General features: G+C 46.4%; 1 protein-coding gene across 3 annotated transcripts in view; it reads left to right on the top strand.

Moving 5' to 3' along the window:
• Positions 1-19,315, top strand: part of LOC139229754 (UDP-glucuronosyltransferase 3A1-like) — a 38,233-nt gene extending 18,918 nt beyond the window's left edge. For all 3 annotated transcript variants that reach the window (XM_070861317.1, XM_070861326.1, XM_070861333.1), the window contains exons 5-7: positions 5,691-5,916; positions 11,632-11,851; positions 18,303-19,315. In XM_070861317.1, the coding sequence (XP_070717418.1) occupies positions 5,691-5,916; positions 11,632-11,851; positions 18,303-18,603 (747 nt within the window). In that variant the 3' untranslated portion in view covers positions 18,604-19,315. The remainder of the gene's footprint in view (positions 1-5,690; positions 5,917-11,631; positions 11,852-18,302) is intronic.
• Positions 19,316-19,784: the final 469 nt, after the last annotated feature.

Here is a 19,784-nt window from a genome sequence, read left to right as displayed (position 1 = left end):
CACATTTAGTTTTCTGCAGTTCTGGTCAGGTAGAACAATTTCACTTTGGAACAGAATTTCTTTTTCAAAAGGGGGTGTGTCCGGCCACTGACGCCTGATTTCAAAGTTTTCACAGTGAACTTAGAATGGAGTAAGTGAAGATTTTTGTACGCTTGAAAAAACCTTGTCTACACTTTAAAAAAATCAGGTGCAGGTTACAAATTAGGCGTCGGGAACGAGGTGGGGGAGGGGGGGGGGGGAAGGGAAGTCATTAAATTCTACAATCAATCCTTAGTTATACTTATACAAATATTATACAAATAAATCCAACCTGAATAAAAATTTAGAAGCAAAGAAAAGATTAAATAAACCATGTTCCTACCTGTGTGAAAGTGCTTCAGGCAGGCCTTTCAGGCAGCGGTGTGGTGTCAGTGTCTCGACGGCAGCGGCAGCAAGCAGCCTGCGAGCTGAGCTGCGGTGCTTGAGGCAGGCCTTCATTCCCCGCGAAGATGCAGCACCCGGACGGACTTGAGGCCGTGGCTGGCCGGGAGCTGAAGAATGAACACAGGACACACGCAGCTGCAGATTTTAAATTCTTTAGGCCGTTCGGCCATGCTTATGGGGCGGTGTCAGTGGCTCGAAGGCAGCCAAAGAATCAGGAGCGGACGTGAGGCCATTCGGCCATGGGATTGCAGCGGCGTCAGTGGCTGGTCGGGAGCTGAAGAAGGAACAGCAGCAGCCTTCGAGCTGTGAGGGGGACTGATTGAGGCCATTTGGACAGGGAGAGGCAGCCACATCGACATCTTTATATTTAAATTTGCAGAATGGGTGCTGCATTGTCAACACCACATATTATGCAATGGTTTGCTTCCTCATGCAAGAAATTCTTTGTTCTTGGTGGACGTTGATCCATTGCAAAGTTGAATTGGCACTTTTATTTCTCCAAACACACAGTCCTTAATTTGCAGGCACCGGTTCTGCAAGTTTAGCAGTGAAAAGCTGAACTCACTGATTTCAGCAGGTGATTTATTCAGCAGTGCTGCTAAAAGCACTCCTTCACACAAGAAATATCAAGAAAATTAAAATGCAAGCCTTTGCAGGGGTCCAAGAAACAAATCTTCACTTTTTCTGCAGTACTTTTAAAAATGGCCGAGTGCCAATGTTTACTTCAGACTGTGCGTGCGCGAACGCTCCAACGCACACGCGCAGGGTTGCCGGCACCAAGAAGCCTCATTTCAATTGTACCCGCCCCCTCCTACTTACAAAATCGGCGCGACTGGTAGGCTCCGCCTCCTGTGCGCCGCGCCAAGCAGACATCGAGCTCCAGAATACCGCACTTTTTTTCCGGTGCCGTTTTCGGCGCGAAAAACAGGCGCCCAGCTCTGAGGCGCGCCTTTTTCGCCGCGTGTGGAAACTCGGGGCCTTAGAGTGGAAGCAAGTCTTCCTCGATTTCGAGGAACTGCCTATGATGATGAGTGATCTCGCCTTATCTCCCACCCGCACTCCCACCATCACATGAGGCTCTCCACTGAATGTACCCTCTTGTTGTCTGAGACCTTTTACTCATTCAGTCTCGGGGTGTGGGCATCGCGGGCAAGGTTGGCATTTATGACCATTCCCTAGTTGCCCTGAGAAGGTGGTGGTGGGCCGGCTTCTTGAACGCTTGAAATTCTTTGTAGCCGTTTGATAGAGAGAAACTGTTCCCATTGGCGGAAGGGTCAAGAACCAGAGGACACAGATTTCAGGCGATTGGCAAAAGAACCAAAGGCGACATGAGGAAAAACTTTTTTTTACTCAGCGAGTGGTTAGGATCTGGAATGCACTGCCTGGTAGGGTGGTGGAGGCAGACTCAATTGTGGCTTTCAAAAGGGAATTATATAAGTACCTGAAAGAAAAAAAATTGCAGGGTTAGGGGGGAAAGGGCGGCGGAGTGGGTCAAGCTGAAGTGCTTTTGAGAGAGCCGGCATGGGCTCGACGGGCCGAATGGCCTTCTTCTGTGCTGTAACCGTTCTGTGATACAACTGAGTGACTTCCTCAGAGAGCAGTTACAAGTTATCCATGTTGGTGTGGGACTGGTGTTAGATTTTAGAATGGGTAAGGACAGTAGATTGGAATTTACAGCAAAGGAACAGGCCATTTAGCTTAACTGGTCTGTGCTGGTGTTTATGCTCCGAATGAGCTTCCTCCCACACCTCTTCGGCTAATCCTATATACATATCCTTCTATTCCTTTCTCCCTCAGGTACATATCTAGTTTCCCCTTAAAGGCATTTAAGCCATTCGCCTCCTTGTTCCACCTTTGCAGGACTCTCTGGGTGAAGTTTCTCCTGAATTCTCGACTGGATGTTTTAGTGACTGCCCAAAATTTATGGCCCCTCATCATCATCATCATCATAGGCAGTCCCTCGAAATCGAGGAAGACTTGCTTCCACTCTAAAAATGAGTTCTCAGGTGACTGAACAGTCCAATACAGGAATTACAGTCCCTGTCGCAGGTGGGACAGACAGTCGTTGAAGGAAAGGGTGGGTGGGGAGTCTGGTTTGCCGCACGCTCCTTCCACTGCCTGCACTTGTTTTCTGAATGCTCTTGGTGACGAGACTCAAGGTGCTCAGCACCCTCCCGGATGCTTTTCCTCCAGTTAGGGCGGTCTTTGGTCAGGGACTCCCAGGTATCGGTGGGGATGTTGCATTTTATCAGGGAGGTTTTGAGGGTGCCCCTAGTTTTGGACTCGCCCGCAAGTGGAGGCAACTTCTCTACCCTGTCGAACCCACTTCATAATTTTAAAGACCTCTATCAGGTCACCCCTCAGCTTTCCCTTTTCTCAATTAGCCGCATGTAGCTTGTGGCTGACATATTGGAAAACAGATTGCCTCTGACTTGTCATGGTCACAATTTTCTCCTCATCTTTGCTTTGGGCAAGGCAGTGATCATAAATTATATGGAGAAAAAAATTGAGATTTCTGAAACTTCGAGGCACTGCTGATACTGTCAGGGAGCTGGAGTGGCTGCTTGAGACACAGTGACTTCACGTGCAGAAGACACAATGACCGGTTTAGTGGGAACGGGGTCAAGGGAACAGGAGGTGCGGGTCTCGGATCAGCTCGGAGAGGGTATGAGGTGAGAGAATCATAGAATCATAGAAGTTTACAGCACGGAAGGAGGCCATTTCGGCCCATCGTGTCCGCGCCGGCCTACAAGAGTCTAACCAGCCTAATCCCACTTTCCAGCTCTAGGTCCGTAACCCTGTAGATTACAGCACTTCAGGTGCACATCCAAGTACTTTTTAAAATGTGGTGAGGGTTTCTGCCTCTACCACCCTTTCAGGCAGTGAGTTCCAGACCCCCACCACCCTCTGCGTGAAGAAATTTCCCCTCAAATCCCCTCTAAACCTTCTCCCAATTACTTTAAATTTATGCGCCCTGGTTGTTGACCCCTCTGCTAAGGGAAATAGGCCCTTTCTATCCACTATATCTAGGCCCCTCATAATTTTATACATCTCAATGAGGCCTCCCCTCAGCCTCCTCTGTTCCAAGGAAAACAAACCCAGCCTATCCAATCTGTCCTCATAGCTAAGATTTTCCACTCCCGGCAACATCCTCGCAAATCTCCTCTGTACCCTCTCCAGTGCAATCACATCCTTCCTGTAATGTGGTGACCAGAACTGCACGCAGTACTCCAGCTGTGGCCTAACTAGTATTTTATACAGTTCAAGCATAACCCACCTGCTCTTACATTCTATGCCTCGGCTAATAACGGCAAGTATTCCAGATGCCACCTTATCCACCTGGTCTGCTACCTTCAGGGATCTGTGGACATGCAATCCCAGGTCCCTTTGTTCCTCTACACTTCTCAATGTCCTACCATTTAATGTGTATTCCCTTTCCTTGTTAACCCTCCCCAAATGCATTACCTCACACTTCTCTGGATTGAATTGCATTTGCCACTGTTCTGCCCACCTGAGAGGAGGGAACGAAAGATGCGGTTTCAGGGCTCGGGCAGGAGGGAGCACGCCAGCGCCCGAGGCGGCTGAACGGGTGATCTCAATCTTACTGATAAAGAGCTCCATGAGCTTCTCGGACTGGTGTTTGAGTTACGGGAGGAGGCGATCAGGGAGCATGGGTTTAAGGAGACTGCCGGTAGTGGAGAAAAGAAGCCGGGGATTATCTTTGCATTCATACAGCACCTTTAGCGTAGTAACACGTCCCAAGGCGCTTCACAGGAGCGTTATCAAACAACATTTGTCACAGAGCCACAAGAGGAGATATTAGGACGGGTGACTAAAAGCTTGGTAAAGCGGTAGGCCTTTAGGCGGGGAGAGGGCTGGAGAGGTTCAGGGAGGGTATTCCAGAGCTCGGGGCCTAGCCAGCTGATCCTGGAGTAGGGGTTGTGTCTGCAATAGAGAGAGAGGCATGATATAGCCCAGTGAGAGCCGATGGCAGATGACCATGACAGTTATCCAGCAGGTACGCTCACGTCTGCACGTTTTCAGCTTGAGGAAGCAAAGATGCGGCCATACTTGGGGGGAGGGGGCGGGGAGGCGGGGCGGGGGGGAGAAAACGACCAGTGTGGGGGAGACTAAGGGTTTTACTGGGCACAAAGGCATCAAAAGACAGAGGAGAGGGTGTGATTGAACACATCGACAGCTGAAGTATTGTGACAAATGGAAGGTCACAGGTTAGGCAGGACCAGCATGAAAGTGAAATTGCAGGTGACTTGGGGAGGAGGTTTTTTTTCCACAGGGGAGGATGCAGAAGGAAGTAGGGTTGGAAAGAGTGGGATGGTGGGAGGTGCAAGGAAGTGGTCGGGGATGTCCGTGATTAATCGAGACCATGGGAGTGCAGAGACCATCTTAGATAGTAAGGTCAAGGGTTAGACGTGTTACGTAGGAACAGCAGCCCCTCGAGCTTTTGTGCCATTCAATTAGATCACGGCTGATCTGTCCCTCAATTCCACCTACCTGCCTTGGTTCTGTAATCCTCAATACCTTTGCTTAATAAACATCAATCAATCTCAGTTTTCTAAATTTAATTTGACCCCCAGCCTCAAATGCTTTTTGGGGAAGAGAGTTCCAGATTTACACTTCTCTTTGTGTGAAGAAGTGCTTCCTGCCTTCAGCCCTGAATGACCTAGCTCCAATTTTAAAGGTAATTAGAATTTTTCCAAAGAGCATCATAATTTTAACCCATAATCTACAAAATTGTTTCTAAGCTGTTCAATAACAAAGCTTGTCATCTGATGGATGATCTGCCTTTACAACAACAACTTGCATTTATATGGCACCTTTAACATCCTAAGGCACTTCGCATAAGCCTTATTAAACAAAAATTGACACTGAGCCACACAATGAGATATTAGGACAGGTGACCACAAGCTCGGTCACATAAATCTGGAATTCACTCCCCCAAAAATCTGTTGAGGCTTGGGGTCAGTTGAAAATTTGAGATTGATAGATTTTTGTTCTGCAAGGGTATTATGGGATACGGAACCAAGGTGGGCAGGTGGAGTTAAGGTACTGATTGGCCGTGATCTAATTGAAAGGCAGAACAGGCTAGAGGGGGCTGAGCGGCCTACTCGTGCTCCTCTTGTTCTTGCCTAATAATCTGGAAATGATCGATATGTGAAACATGACTTTATATTTTAATCAGGTATTTCATATATATGTAAATATAAATGTCAATAAAAAATAATAAATGTATTTATTTTTATACGTAGGAAATGGAAGAATTTTTATCGGGGGACCAGGGCTTTATTGTGATCGCTTTGGGTACTATGGTGGAATCTATTTCAGATCTCCATCTGATTGGGAAGATGACCAAAGCTTTCGCTCGGCTTCCGCAGAAGTTCATTTGGAGATACAACAACAATTCCTGGCCGCCCAGTATCCCCCTACCGGCAAATGTGAAGACAGACAAGTGGCTTCCACAGAATGATTTACTGGGTAAGATCGGATACCATCGAGTTGTTAACATGATATTTTCACTGGTCCAACAGTGAAATCTAAATTCAAATCGAATTTACATTGTGTGCTGTCTCTTCTTCTTACAGGCAATTGCCTGTTTAAAGATCAGCATGTGCCCCATTTTTAAAAGGGCACAACAAATAAAGGCTATAAATGAACACATTTTAAATCAAACTTAATAATTCAAATTAAAATGATGCACTCCAGTCCCTCCGGCGCCCACCTCTCGCGGAAGGCCGCGAGCGTACCGGTGGTCACCACGTGCTCCAATTCCAGGGACACCCTGGCTCGGATGTACACGCGGAAGAGAGGCAGGCAGTCAGGCCGAACGACCCCCTCGACCGCCCGCTGCCTGGACCGACTGATGGCACCCTTGGCCGTGCCCAGGAGCAAGCCCTACAAGGAGGCCCTCCGACCTATCCGACATTGTGTGTGTTGAGCACGGGATATAGATCTTCACTGGGCTTCAGACTACAATCGGGGGCAGGCTGAGAAGGTTTCATTGCAACCACAAGTAATCCTGTCTCTGAAATAAAGGCAGTTTGTTTTATATATAGTGGCACTTTATCCAACTGTCTCCACGGGGCAGCCGAGATAAGAAAGAGCTGATGCTGATTAAACTTTGCCATAAGGCTGGTGGAGCTATTCAGCAGTGCTAAGCTGCACAGACAGAATATATTTTTGCGTAGGCTTGGGAATCTCTCTCACCTACCAAGCAAACATGAGCAGAAGGGGAATCCAAGTTGTAAGTGTAGCTTACAATGCAGGGAAGATGTCGGAAGCTGGAAATAGTGAAAGGTTAGAGTGTCAATAAGATTATGGAAGGACACTCCATCCTGTGTTTCCTGTGGGCGACTCTTATGATATGCACTTGAGTTGTATAATGCATGGGGTGGAACATGAATCACAGATTGTCATACTGAATGTAGAAAAAACTATTTTGGGTTGCAGTACATGAATGATTTGAGACACTGTGTCAGCTGTGGCTCAGTGGGTAGCACTCTCGCCTCCGAGTCAGAAGGTTGTGGATTTAAATCCCGCTCCAGGGGCTTAAATCTACATAAATCTAGGCTGACACTCCAATGCAGTGCTGAGGGACCGCTGCACTGTCGGAGGTGCCGTCTTTCAGATGAGATGTTGAACCGAGGCCCCGTCTGCTCTCTCAGGTGGACGTCAAAGATCCCGCACTTGAAGAAGAAGAACAGGGGCATTATCCCCGGTATCCTGGCCAATATTTATCCCTCAATCAACATAACAAAAAAACAGATATCTGATCATTATCACATTGCTGTTCGTGGGAGCTTGCTGTGCGCAAATTGGCTGTCGCGCTTCTCACATTACAACAGTGACTACAGTCCAGAAGTACTTTATTGGCTGTAAAGCACTTTGAGACGTCTGGTGGTCGTGAAAGGCGCTATATAAATGCAAGTCTTTATGACCTATGGTAGGTGTTGAATGCTAGAGAGGAATAATCATTTGGACCGACAGTTCCCAAACACTCCGCCGCTGAGGGTTTATCTCAGCTCATGTCTCTGTCTGTTGTGGACTATTTGATAGAGATTGATGGCTATAATTAGTCAACAACTCCATTATCGGTGCCTCATGCGACTTTCCAGGATGATAGGAAGCAAACTAAATAGATCTTGGCCTTTTTCCATCTAGCAATTCCTATGTTTCTAGGTAACGTAGAGAAGAATAGAATTAAGGGCAAATTCAAATAGAAACATAGAAAATAGGTGCAGGAGTAGGCCATTCGGCCCTTCTAGCCTGCACCGCCATTCAATGAGTTCATGGCTGAACATTCAACTTCAGTACCCCATTCCTGCTTTCTCGCCATACCCCTTGATCCCCCTAGCAGTAAGGACCTCATCTAACTCCTTTTTGAATATATTTAGTGAATTGGCCTCAACAACTTTCTGTGGTAGAGAATTCCACAGGTTCACCACTCTCTGGGTGAAGAAGTTCCTCCGCATCTCGGTCCTAAATGGCTTACCCCTTATCCTTAGACTGTGACCCCTGGTTCTGGACTTCCCCAACATTGGGAACATTCTTCCTGCATCTAACCTGTCTAACCCCGTCAGAATTTTATATGTTTCTATGAGGTCCCCTCTCATTCTTCTGAACTCCAGTGAATACAAGCCCAGTTGATCCAGTCTTTCTTGATAGGTCAGTCCCGCCATCCCGGGAATCAGTCTGGTGAACCTTCGCTGCACTCCCTCAATAGCAAGAATGTCCTTCCTCAGGTTAGGAGACCAAAACTGTACACAATACTCCAGGTGTGGCCTCACCAATGCCCTGTACAACTGTAGCAATACCTCCCTGCCCCTGTACTCAAATCCCCTTGCTATGAAGGCCAACATGCCATTTGCTTTCTTAACCGCCTGCTGCACCTGCATGCCAACCTTCAATGACTGATGTACCATGACACCCAGGTCTCTTTGCACCTCCCCTTTTCCTAATCTGTCACCATTCAGATAATAGTCTGTCTCTCTGTTTTTACCACCAAAGCAGAGTCTGGTAGATTGTGAGTTGGTAACTGGGCTTCAACAATATAGTCCTGTTACTCTGCCCTGCACTTCTGTCTAGCGAGTCTCATTGAAACGTACAAAAGTCTTACAGGGCTTGACAGAGTAGATGCAGGGAGGATGTTTCCTCTGACTGGGGAGCCTAGAACCAGGGGTCACAGTCTCAGAATAATTTTGGGCTGAGATGAGGAGAAGGGTGGTGAATCTTTGGAATTCTCTACCCCAGAGGGCTGTGGAGGCTCAGTCTTTGCATATATTCAAGACAGAGATCGAAAAAAATTTTAATATTAAGGGAATCAAGGGATATGGGGACAGTGCAGGAAAGTGGAGTTGAGGTAGAAGATCAGCTATGATCTTATTGAATGGCGGAGCAGGCTCGAGGGGCCGAATGCCCTACTCCTGCTCCCAGTTCTTATGTTCTTATGACTGCTTCAAAATCACAGTCTCTCTGAATTTGCAAGTTTCATGGCATCTGGTCCAAGTGCCACACACTCCTTAATTTACAGTTAACAGGTTGATGAAATAGGTGATCACTCCAGGCGCGGAGGCTCACTTGGCGGGAGAGTGGATGGGCGAACCGGGTGTGTAAAGGGACTTGCCCAGATCCCAATCAGAAGCTCTGTATGTTGGGCAGGCGGGCCTCTGATGTCGGGTGCCATGATGGTCTTCTGGTAATATGGTGATCAGAAGCACACCATGGGGCCGAACTTGGTGAAGGCCAAGTGCCGCCCAAAAGGCCGCCGAGAGACCGGGCGGCACTTTGGGTGGGAAATTGATGAAAAATAATTTTAAAGTTGGGCCGGCGGCAAAGGAGCAACGTACACCATCAAACTGGGCGGGAACGGGCGGGAGCTCCCAATCTCGGCGGCAAAAGCTCTTGCCACCAAGGATGGAGTCGGGCCCACGGAGGGTCGAAGACCTGAAAATAAAAATGATTGATAAAAAAAAATTACCTGGAAGATCTTCAGGGGAAACTAGTAAGGTAAGTCGCTGTGAAAAAAAATGTATTAAAAAGTTCACTCGCCTTTTTTTTCAGTTTTTTACACTTACCTTGGGGGTTAGACCAGCCTCCCGTCGGCGGTCTTTCCCCCTTGCTGGCACTGATTCCCGCCCGCACCAATCTGGCATCTCGGCGGGCGGGAGGTCACTTGCGCCACTTGGCCATCCGCTGACATCAGCGGATGGTTCCCGGCAGTTCTCCCCTCCCGCCCGCTCCAGGTCTAGTGCAAACTGGCACTGGGCGCAACCCGGAGAGGAATCTCGGCGGCAGTCGGCGGCAGTGGGCGGTAAGGCCATCAATTTCGGCCCCAACTGGAAACAAAGCAACTGCCTGTATAGGTTCAGTATTGCATCCTGTGATTCATGTTCTGTTTCTGGATAAAAAAGAAAAATAAATACTTGCATTCACATAGCGCCTTTCATGCCCACTACAAGTCTCAGTGCACTTTACAGCCAATGCAGTACTTTTTTTTGGAGTGCAGCCACTGTTGTAATGTAGGAAACGCAGCAGCCAATTCTCACAAACAGCAATGCGATAATGACCAGATAATCTGTTAATGTGATGTTGATTGAGGGATAAATATTAGCCAGGACACCGGGGATAACTCCCCTGCTCTTCTTCAAAATAGTGCACTGGGATCTTTTCCTTTCATCTGAGAAAGCAGACAGGACCTTAGTTTAACATCTAAACCAAACGGCGACACCTCCAACAGTGCAGCACTCTCTCAGCACCGCACTGGAGTGTCAACCTAGAGTTATGTGCTCAAGTTCCTGGAGTGGGACGTGAACCCACAACTTTGTGACGCAGAGGCGAGGGTGCTTCCCACTGAGCCACAGCTGACACGCGATTCTGTTTGCATTATTTACCACTGCCACACTCTGTGCAGACAGTTTTAATGATGTGTTCACCAATAGCCACAAATCCTTTTCCTGTGGTGTTTCCTGTAAACCAACACCATTAAATTTGTAGTTCCAAAGTTTCTAATCGCAATACCTATTTTTACATTTTGTTCACACTGAACTTAATTCAGCCGTGGCTCAGTGGGTAGTACTCTTGCCTCTGAGTCAGAAGGTTGTGTGTTCAGAGTCCCACACCAAAGACTTGAGCACAAACTCTAGGCTGACACTCCAGATGAGATGTAAGGCCTGGTCTACTCTCTCAAAAGCTTTTCCAATCCCCTTTTTAAAAAATGTTATATGGCTGGAATTTTGATTGGGGTTCTCTCGATCTCTCACCATAAATGTACACAGAAGAACGGCAGAACCACCAGAAAAATGGCTATATACAATCATGTACGCTGATTGTCCGGCGGGTTTTGACAATATTGCGCTGAAGATTTAGTCCCGCCTCCGCCTTCCTCACAATGACATAGGCAGAGCCAGTGCATGCACCATAATCACAGATACTGAGGTACGGCACTTATAGAGGTAGCCATCTACCACGACTGGAGGAAGGGACACTCACCCTTTGAAGGGGAAAGTTGGAGAAGTCGGCTCCAATTTCCAGCTCTGAGAAAAGGTTAGATCAACACCAAGGCTATTAGAGTAAGGGCAGCACACTCGCCTCTGAGTCAAAAAGTTGTGGGTTCAAGTCCCACTCCAGGAACTTGAGCACATAAATCTACGCTGACACTGCAGTGCTGAGGGAGTGCTGCACTGTCGGAGGTGCCGTCTTTCAGATGAGATGTTAAACTGTGGCTCCGTCTGCCCTCTCAGGTGGATGTAAAAGATCCCACAGCACTATTTTGAAGAAGAGAGCAGGGGAGTTATTCCTGGTGTCCTTGCCAATATTTATCCCTCACTCAACACAACATAAACCAATTATCACATTGCTGTTTGTGGGAGTTTAATGTGTACAAATTGGTGCCGCGTTTCCTACATTACAACAGTGACTGCAAAGTGCTTGGAGACATCCAGTGTTAGGCTGGATTTATGTGTTCAAGTTGCTGGAGTGGGACTTCAATCCACAACCTTTTGACCCGGAGGCGAGTGTGCTACCCACTGAGCCATAGCTCGTGACACGAGTCGATACCAGCCTGGCCTTGCCAGCGAAGCACCATCTACCGAGAATTTTTTTTTTAAATGATGTGATAGAAGGTCAGCTTGATAATTATTTATCTGTGAGCGGTGTGATTCGACAAATAATAACGAGTTGTTACTTTACATGCAGGACACCCACAGGTTCGAGCGTTTATATCGCATGGCGGGATAAACAGTTTGCACCAGGCTGTGTACCACGGGGTCCCAGTGCTGGGGCTGCCACTCTTTTATGACCAGATGGACAACATTGTCCGGCTGGAGAGCAAAGGCATAGCCCTTTCCATCTCTGTGTCTGAACTCGAAGAAGAAACCTTGGTGAGGAAGCTGACACAACTGATGACCATTCCCAGGTAATGTGTTTCTATGTAAGATTATAAAACTCTTAAGGGGCTTGACAGAGTAAAGACTGGGAGGATGTTTCCCCTGGCTGGGGAGTCGAGAATTAGGAGGTCACAGTCGCAGAATAAGGAGTCAGCCATTTAGGACTGAGATGAGGGGAAATTTCTCCACTCAGAGGGTGGTGAATCTTTGGAATTCTCTAACCCAGTGGGCTGTGAAGGCTCAGTCATTACATATATTCAAGACCGAGATAGATAGATTGTTGGATAATGGAATCAAAGGATTATGGGGACATTGCAGGAAAGTGGAGTTGAGGTAGAAGATCAGCCATGATATTGATGGCGGAGCAGGCTCGAGGGGCCGAATAGCCTACTTCTGCTCTTATTTCTTATGTTAATCATGTAGCATTTAGTATCTCGATGGTGAAAAAGAATTGTAGAAGCTTCTTTTATTGATAACATTGAATAATACAGCGCAGGAGGATACCATTCGGACCTTCGGGCCTGGGTCTCCTCGTTGAAAGAGCTAACCGATTAGTCCCACTCCCCTGCCCTTTCCCTATAGCCCTGCAGATGTTTTTCTTTTTTTTAGCAGAGATCTAATTCCCTTTTGAAAGTTACTATTGAATCTGCTTCCACCGCACTTTCAGGCAGCGCTTTCCAGATCAACATACTGCGTAAAATACATTCTCATAAAAATACATTCTCATAAAAATACATTCTCATAAAAATACATTCTCATAAAAAGAAGTACCCAGTTAGATGGATTACAACGTCCATATATTTTGGCTCAGTGGGTAGCCCTCTCACATCTGAGTCAGAAGGATGCGGGTTCAAGCCCAGAGACTTGAGTCCATAATCCAGGCTGACACTCCAATGCTGCACAGAGGGTGCGCTGTTGCTGGAGGTGACATTGTTCTGATCAGATATTAAATGATTTCATAGAATCATGGAATAGAACAGCACAGAAGGAGGCCATGCTGCTCATCAAGTCTGCGCCAGCTCTTTTGAAGAGCAATCCAGTTAGTCCCACTTTTCACTTTTCTCCCATATTCCTGCAAATTTTTCTCCTTCAAATATTTATCCAATTCCCTTTGAAGGCTACAATTGAACCTGTATCCACCGCCCTATCAGGCAGTGCATTCCAAATCCTAACCATTTGTTGCATAAATAAAGATCTTTCCTCGTGTCGCCTCTGGTTCTTTTGCCAGTCACCTTAAATCTGTGCCCTCTGGTTATCGACCCTTCAGCCATTGGAAACAGATCCTCTTTATTTACCCTGTCTAAACCTGTCATGATTTTGAACGCGTCTATCAAATCTTTTAGCCTTCTCTGATCCAAGGAGAACAATCCCAGCTTTGGTAGTCTCTCCACTTAACTGAAAACCCTCATCACTGGAACCCTCTGTACCCTCTTCAAAGCCTTCACGTCCTTCCTAAATTGTAGGGTCCAGAATTAGACACAGCACTCTAGCTGGGGCTGAACCAAGGTTTAGCATAACTTTCTGGATTTTGTGCTCTGTGCCTCTATTTATGAAGCCCAGGATCCCATGTGCTTTATTAACCTGTCCTGCCACTTTTAAAGATTTGCATGGTTTTATGAAAGGGAAATCATGTTTGACAAATTTGCTAGAGTTCTTTGAGGATGTAATGAGCAGGGTAGATAAGAGGGAACCAGTGGATGTGATGTATTTGAATTTCCAGAAGGCATTCGATAAGATGCCATGTAAGAGGTTACTGCATTAGATAAAAGCTCACAGAGTTGGGGTTAATATATTAGCATGGATAGAGGATTGGCCAACTAACAGAAAACAGAAAGTCAGGATAAATGGGTAATTTTTCGGTTGGCAAACAGTAACTAATGGGATGCCACAGAGATCGGTGCTGGGACCTCAACTATTTACACTCTATATTAATGACTTGGATGAAAGGACTGAGTGTAATGTAACCAAGTTTGCTGATGATACAAAGATGGATGGGTAAGCAAATTGTGAAGAGGACACAAAAAATCTGCAAAGGGATATAGACAGGCTAAGTGAGTGGGCAAAAATTTGGCAGATGGTGTATAATATGGGAAAATGTGAGGTTATCCACTTTGGCAGAAATAATAGAAAAGCAAATTATAATTTAAATGGAGAAAAATTGCAAAGTGCTGCAATACAGAGAGTCCTTGTTCATGAAACACAAAAAGTTAGTATGCAGGTACAGCAAGTAATCGGGAAGGCAAATGGAATGTTGACCTTTATTGCAAGGGGGATAGAGTATAAAAGCAGAGAAGCCCTGGTACAACTGTACCGGGTATTGGTGAGGCCACACCTGGAGTACTGTGTACAATTTTGGTCTCCGTATTTAAGGAAGGATATACTTGCATTGGAGGTTGTTCAGAGATGGTTCACGAAGTTGATTCCGGAGATGAGGGGGTTGACTTATGAGGATAGGTTGAGTAGTTTGGGCCTATACACATTGGAGTTCAGAAGAATGAGAGGTGATCTTATCGAAACATATAAGATAATGAGGGGGCTCGACAAGGTGGATGCAGAGAGGATATTATCCAAATAGGGGAAACTAAAACTAGAGGACATAGTCTTAGAATAAAGGGCCACCCATTTAAAACTGAGATGAGGAGAAATTTCTTTTCTCAGAGGTTGTAAATCAATGGAATTCTCTGCCCCAGAGAGCTGTGGAGGCTGGGTAATTGAATATATTTAAGGTAGAGATAGAAACATAGAAACATAGAAAATAGGTGCAGGAGTAGGCCATTCGGCCCTTCGAGCCTGCACCGCCATTCAATGAGTTCATGGCTGAACATGCAACTTCAGTACCCCATTCCTGCTTTCTCGCCATACCCCTTGATCCCCCTAGTAGTAAGGACTACATCTAACTCCTTTTTGAATATATTTAGTGAATTGGCCTCAACAACTTTCTGCGGTAGAGAATTCCACAGGTTCACCACTCTCTGGGTGAAGCTGTTTCTCCTCATCTCGGTCCTAATGGCTTACCCCCTATTCTTAGACTGTGACCCCTGGTCCTGAACTTCCCCAACATTGGGTACATTCTTCCTGCATCTAACCTGTCTAAACCCATCAGAATTTTAAACGTTTCTATGAGATCCCCTCTCATTCTTCTGAACTCCAGTGAATACAAGCCCAGTTGATCCAGTCTTTCTTGATATGTCAGTCCCGCCATCCCAGGAATCAGTCTGGTGAACCTTCGCTGCACTCCCTCAATAGCAAGAATGTCCTTCCTCAAGTTCGGAGACCAAAACTGTACACAATACTCCAGGTGTGGCTTCACCAAGGCCCTGTACAACTGTACTAACACCTCCCTGCCCCTGTACTCAAATCCCCTCGCTATGAAGGCCAACATGCCATTTGCTTTCTTAACCGCCTGCTGTACCTGCATGCCAACCTTCAATGACTGATGTACCATGACACCCAGGTCTCGTTGCACCTCCCCTTTTCCTAATCTGTCACCATTCAGATAATAGTCTGTCTCTCTCTTTTTACCACCAAAGTGGATAACCTCACATTTATCCACATTATGCTTCATCTGCCATGCATTTGCCCACTCACCTAACCTATCCAAGTCACTCTGCAGCCTCATAGCATCCTCCTCGCAGCTCACACTACCACCCAACTTAGTGTCATCCGCAAATTTGGAGATACTACATTTAATCCCCTCGTCCAAATCATTAATGTACAATGTAAACAGCTGGGGCCCCAGCACAGAACCTTGCGGTACCCCACTAGTCACTGCCTGCCATCCTGAAAAGTCCCCATTTACTCCTACTCTTTGCTTCCTGTCTGACAACCAGTTCTCAATCCATGTCAGCACACTACCCCCAATCCCATGTGCTTTAACTTTGCACATTAATCTCTTGTGTGGGACCTTGTCGAAAGCCTTCTGAAAGTCCAAATATACCACATCAATTGGTTCTCCCTTGTTCACTCTCCTGGAAACATCCTCAAAAAATTCCAGAAGATTTGTCAAGCGTGATTTCCCTTTCACAAATCCATGCTGACTTGGACCTATCATGTCACTTTCCAAATACGCTGCTATGACATCCTTAATAATTGATTCCATCATTTTACCCACTACTGATGTCAGGCTGACCGGTCTATAATTCCCTGTTTTCTCTCTCCCTCCTTTTTTAAAAAGTGGGGTTATATTGGCTACCCTCCACTCGATAGGAACTGATCCAGAGTCTGTGGAATGTTGGAAAATGACTGTCAATGCATCAGCTATTTCCAAGGCCTCATCCTTAAGTACTCTGGGATGCAGTCCATCAGACCCTGGGGATTTATCGGCCTTCAATTCCATCAATTTCCCCAACACAATTTCCCGACTAATCAGGATTACCCTCAGTTCCTCCTTCTTACTCGACCCTCTGGCCCCTTTTATATCCGGAAGGTTGTTTGTGTCCTCCTCAGTGAATACTGAACCAAAGTAATTGTTCAATTGGCCTGCCATTTCTTTGTTCCCCATTATGACTTCCCCTGATTCTGACTGTAGGGGACCTACTTTTGATTTTTGAGTGATAAGGGAATAAAGGGTTATGGGGAGCGGGCAGGGAAGTGGAGCTGAGTCCATGATCAGATCAGCCATGATATTAAATGGCAGAGCAGGCTCGAGGGGCCAAATGGCCTGCTCCTGCTCCTATTTCTTATGTTCTTAAAAGATCCTATGGCCCAGTTCAAATTAGTATGGAGAGTTTTTCCAGTGACCTGTCCCACATTACTCTTTCAACAAACACCACCAATCTAATTTCATTGCTGTTTGCGGGTCCATACGAAATGTGTACAAAACAAGACTTAATAACTGTGAAGTGGTCTTGGGATACCCCGAGATGGGAAAGGTACTATATAAATGCAAGTTCTTTTCTTCCTAATATTTGGTGGCAAACCTTTACAAACAAATTTTAAATGCTCGCAACAGCATCATCCTGTCTGCAGTTGTTAAGATTGTTTAGGTGCTAACAGCACATAAATCATGCATAACTACCAACTCCAAGAGTGCTATTTTCTTCAATTTTGCACAATAATGTTTTGTCGGTGCAAAATTAAATATACAATGGAGCAGTTTGGCTGCCGGCGAACCTCCACTGCCTTTGTATCCTTTTTATAAATTGGCGACCACAACTGTACGCAGTACTCTTAAGTGTAGTGTGCCACTAGGTCTCCAGTTGTCCTGGTTAACCCTTGCCACTGGATAAAGGCCTAGCTCTGTCAAGCCTGTGTGGTAGCTGATGTGCAACGGTCACCACACGTTAAAAAAATCCACGCACAGGCATCTTCCACCCCCTCAACTGGAGTTCAGGACTGGAACATTGGGTCCTTCATTGAAACATCTGTGAACTCTTGTGGAAGCAAGTCATCCTCGTTCGAGGGGCCGCCTATGATGATGAGTCTAACTAAGATTCGATACAGGTTTAGCATAACTGCCCTACTTTTCAATTCTATACCTCCAGACATAGGGCTCAAATTTCCCCAACCCCTTTTTCTAGCGCCCTCACCCGAGGGGCGGCGCTTTTGCCCACCTCCAAGTGCGCCGAAAATCTTCCTCCCGATTCTGGCTGCTCCCCAGCCTCTCCTCGGTGATGGCCTAGCGTGGCCCAGTGGATTGGGGGCGGAGCCAGGTCCCGGCGCTGAAAACAGTGCCGGGACCTCTACACATGCGCGCTAGAGTCTGCGCGCATGTGCAGTAGCTCCTGGCAGGCCGAATCTGTGAGTGCGCACTGCAGGCTGTGTGGGAGGGGCCGAAGCATGCCGTCCCTAGCCCTGGCTGAATGGGCTCCCTCATCGGTGGCCCGCTGCGTTCCCTAAGGTAGGACTTCGATTTTTTATTTTTTATTTACTGATTGATTGATTGCTTATTACTTTGGTCTTGGTGCTTTAGGTGCAGAGTTCCTCCTATTTTTTATTTGTTAATTAATTGCTTATTGCTTTTAGTGCTTGGTGCAAATGTATCGCATCGTTTAGTGCTTGGTGCTTTAAATGTATTTCTGCTTCTTTAATGTTGTTGTGAAATTGTTTAGTGCTTTGCAAGGTCCCCTTCCCCCCCATATCTGCGCTGATTTCTTAAGTCCCTGCAAGGTTTTTCTGAACGTTCAAGAGTGCCCACTTATGCTGGTCTAAGTTAGTTTCGAGTAACTTTTAGCTGGCTAAACTTGTTTAAATGGCCAAAACAAGCGCAAGTGGCTGGTAACGCCCCCTTTTGAAAAAAAAACGAAACAAAAAAAAACCTAACTAACTCACTTACTCTGGCGCAAATTAAATGGCCAGAAATGCAACGAAAAAGATACTCCAGAAAAATCAAGTTGCTCCAAAAAAAACGGAGCAACTCCTGGGGAAATTTGGGCCCATAATCCCGAGTGCTTGGTTTTCTTTTTTCATGGCTTTGCTAACCTGTGTCTCGACTTTTTTTGGTTCCATTAAAATTGCTCTGGTAAAATCTTGTCCTTGCAGCTTCAAGCAGAGTGCACGCCGAGCCAGCAAGCAGCTGAGATTCCAACCATTTACCGCCGCCGAACTCACCAGCAGGTGGATCGATTCCATCCTGAACATCGGGAGCGGGGACCACTTGAAGCCTCGTTCCTACCGAATGCCCACCTACCAACTTTATTTACTGGACGTCTGGGTCTTTGCGCTCACCGTTACAACGCTGGCCATTTTCTGCGCCCACAAAATCCTCAGGAGCCTGTCAGTGCGAGCCATGGCGGGGCTTCCCCAGGTCAAAACTGGAGAGAAGAAACGTAAAACAATGTAGGGAATAGGTAGCAGGTCAGCACTGCTGATTGGACAAGGGGGAGGGGAGGGGTGGTTGGGAGGTACATTTCCGTCTCCACTCTGTCAGCTCATCACAGCTGCTCACCATTGTGCCTGTGCTAGCTCTTTGACAGAGCTGTCCTATTCGGTCACTTTCCCCATAGACCTGAACATTTTTCCTTTTGAAAGTCACTGTTGAATCTGCTTCCAACACCCTTTCATGCAGTGTATTCCAGATCACAACATCGTGCACCGCAAAAAAAATTTGCCTCATTTCCCCCCTCCCCGACCACTGGTTCTTTTGCCAAATATCTGAAATCTGTGTCCTCCGGTTACCAACTCTCCTCCCTCGCCTCCAATTAACAAGTAATGGGAGCAGGCGTAGGCCATACGGTCCCTCGGGCCTGTATACAGGTTGCAGGCTCTCTCATGACTGTAAAGTCTGATTTTCGCGAGGAATCTTTCCCCGCACACTGGGCAGCGACGGGTAGACATTCTGCTTTGGCCGCAGTCGGCAAACCGGGAACAAATTGCGCTTTTTCTGTTTTTTTAGCCTGAAGCGAAGTCATCGTTCAAGCTTCCGCTCAAACTCATTCGCATAAATCACAAATGCAACATGTTTAATTAACCAGCGCAATCGAGCTGTGTAAAAGAACGTGGCTGTTTGTTTTTTTCTCCCCTTTCCATTAAACAATATTCCTTCATGTGTTTAAGAGCGGTTAACCTGGTGCAGATTTATTATTATGGCTGAAAATGCGTTCATCACCAAAAATAAGCACTTTTAATAAGAAGTGTCCAGTCCTGCAGCTGGGAGTAATCTGAGTTAAAATCACTGAAAATTATTTAAAAAAAACAAACTATCCTGGACCATTTATTAGTTTCATTGGTGCGCATGTATCGGTTTCTTGGTAAGTTAAATATTTTTTAATATTTTAAAAACTTTTAAAACTGCGTGTGCGTCCAAAAAATGGGCTTGATTTGAAGAGCCTCCTCGAGCGGCTGTACTCGACAGAAACTCGCCATGCTCATTCATTCGCTCTGGGGGCGGGGCTGGCTTCCAGTACGATGCTTTTTAAATCAGCAACAACAGCTTGGTGTTGAAATTCGGTACCGTTGTTTCTGAGGCAGTGTCACCGCCTGAGTGCTGATTTACCGCCGGGCGTTAGGCACAGCGTCAAAGTC

This window comes from Pristiophorus japonicus, chromosome 2 (assembly GCF_044704955.1).
Source record: "Pristiophorus japonicus isolate sPriJap1 chromosome 2, sPriJap1.hap1, whole genome shotgun sequence".
NCBI classification, from domain to species: Eukaryota; Metazoa; Chordata; class Chondrichthyes; family Pristiophoridae; genus Pristiophorus; species Pristiophorus japonicus.
Note: the sequence above shows the minus strand (reverse complement) of the source record. Positions and strands in the feature narration are given on the sequence as shown.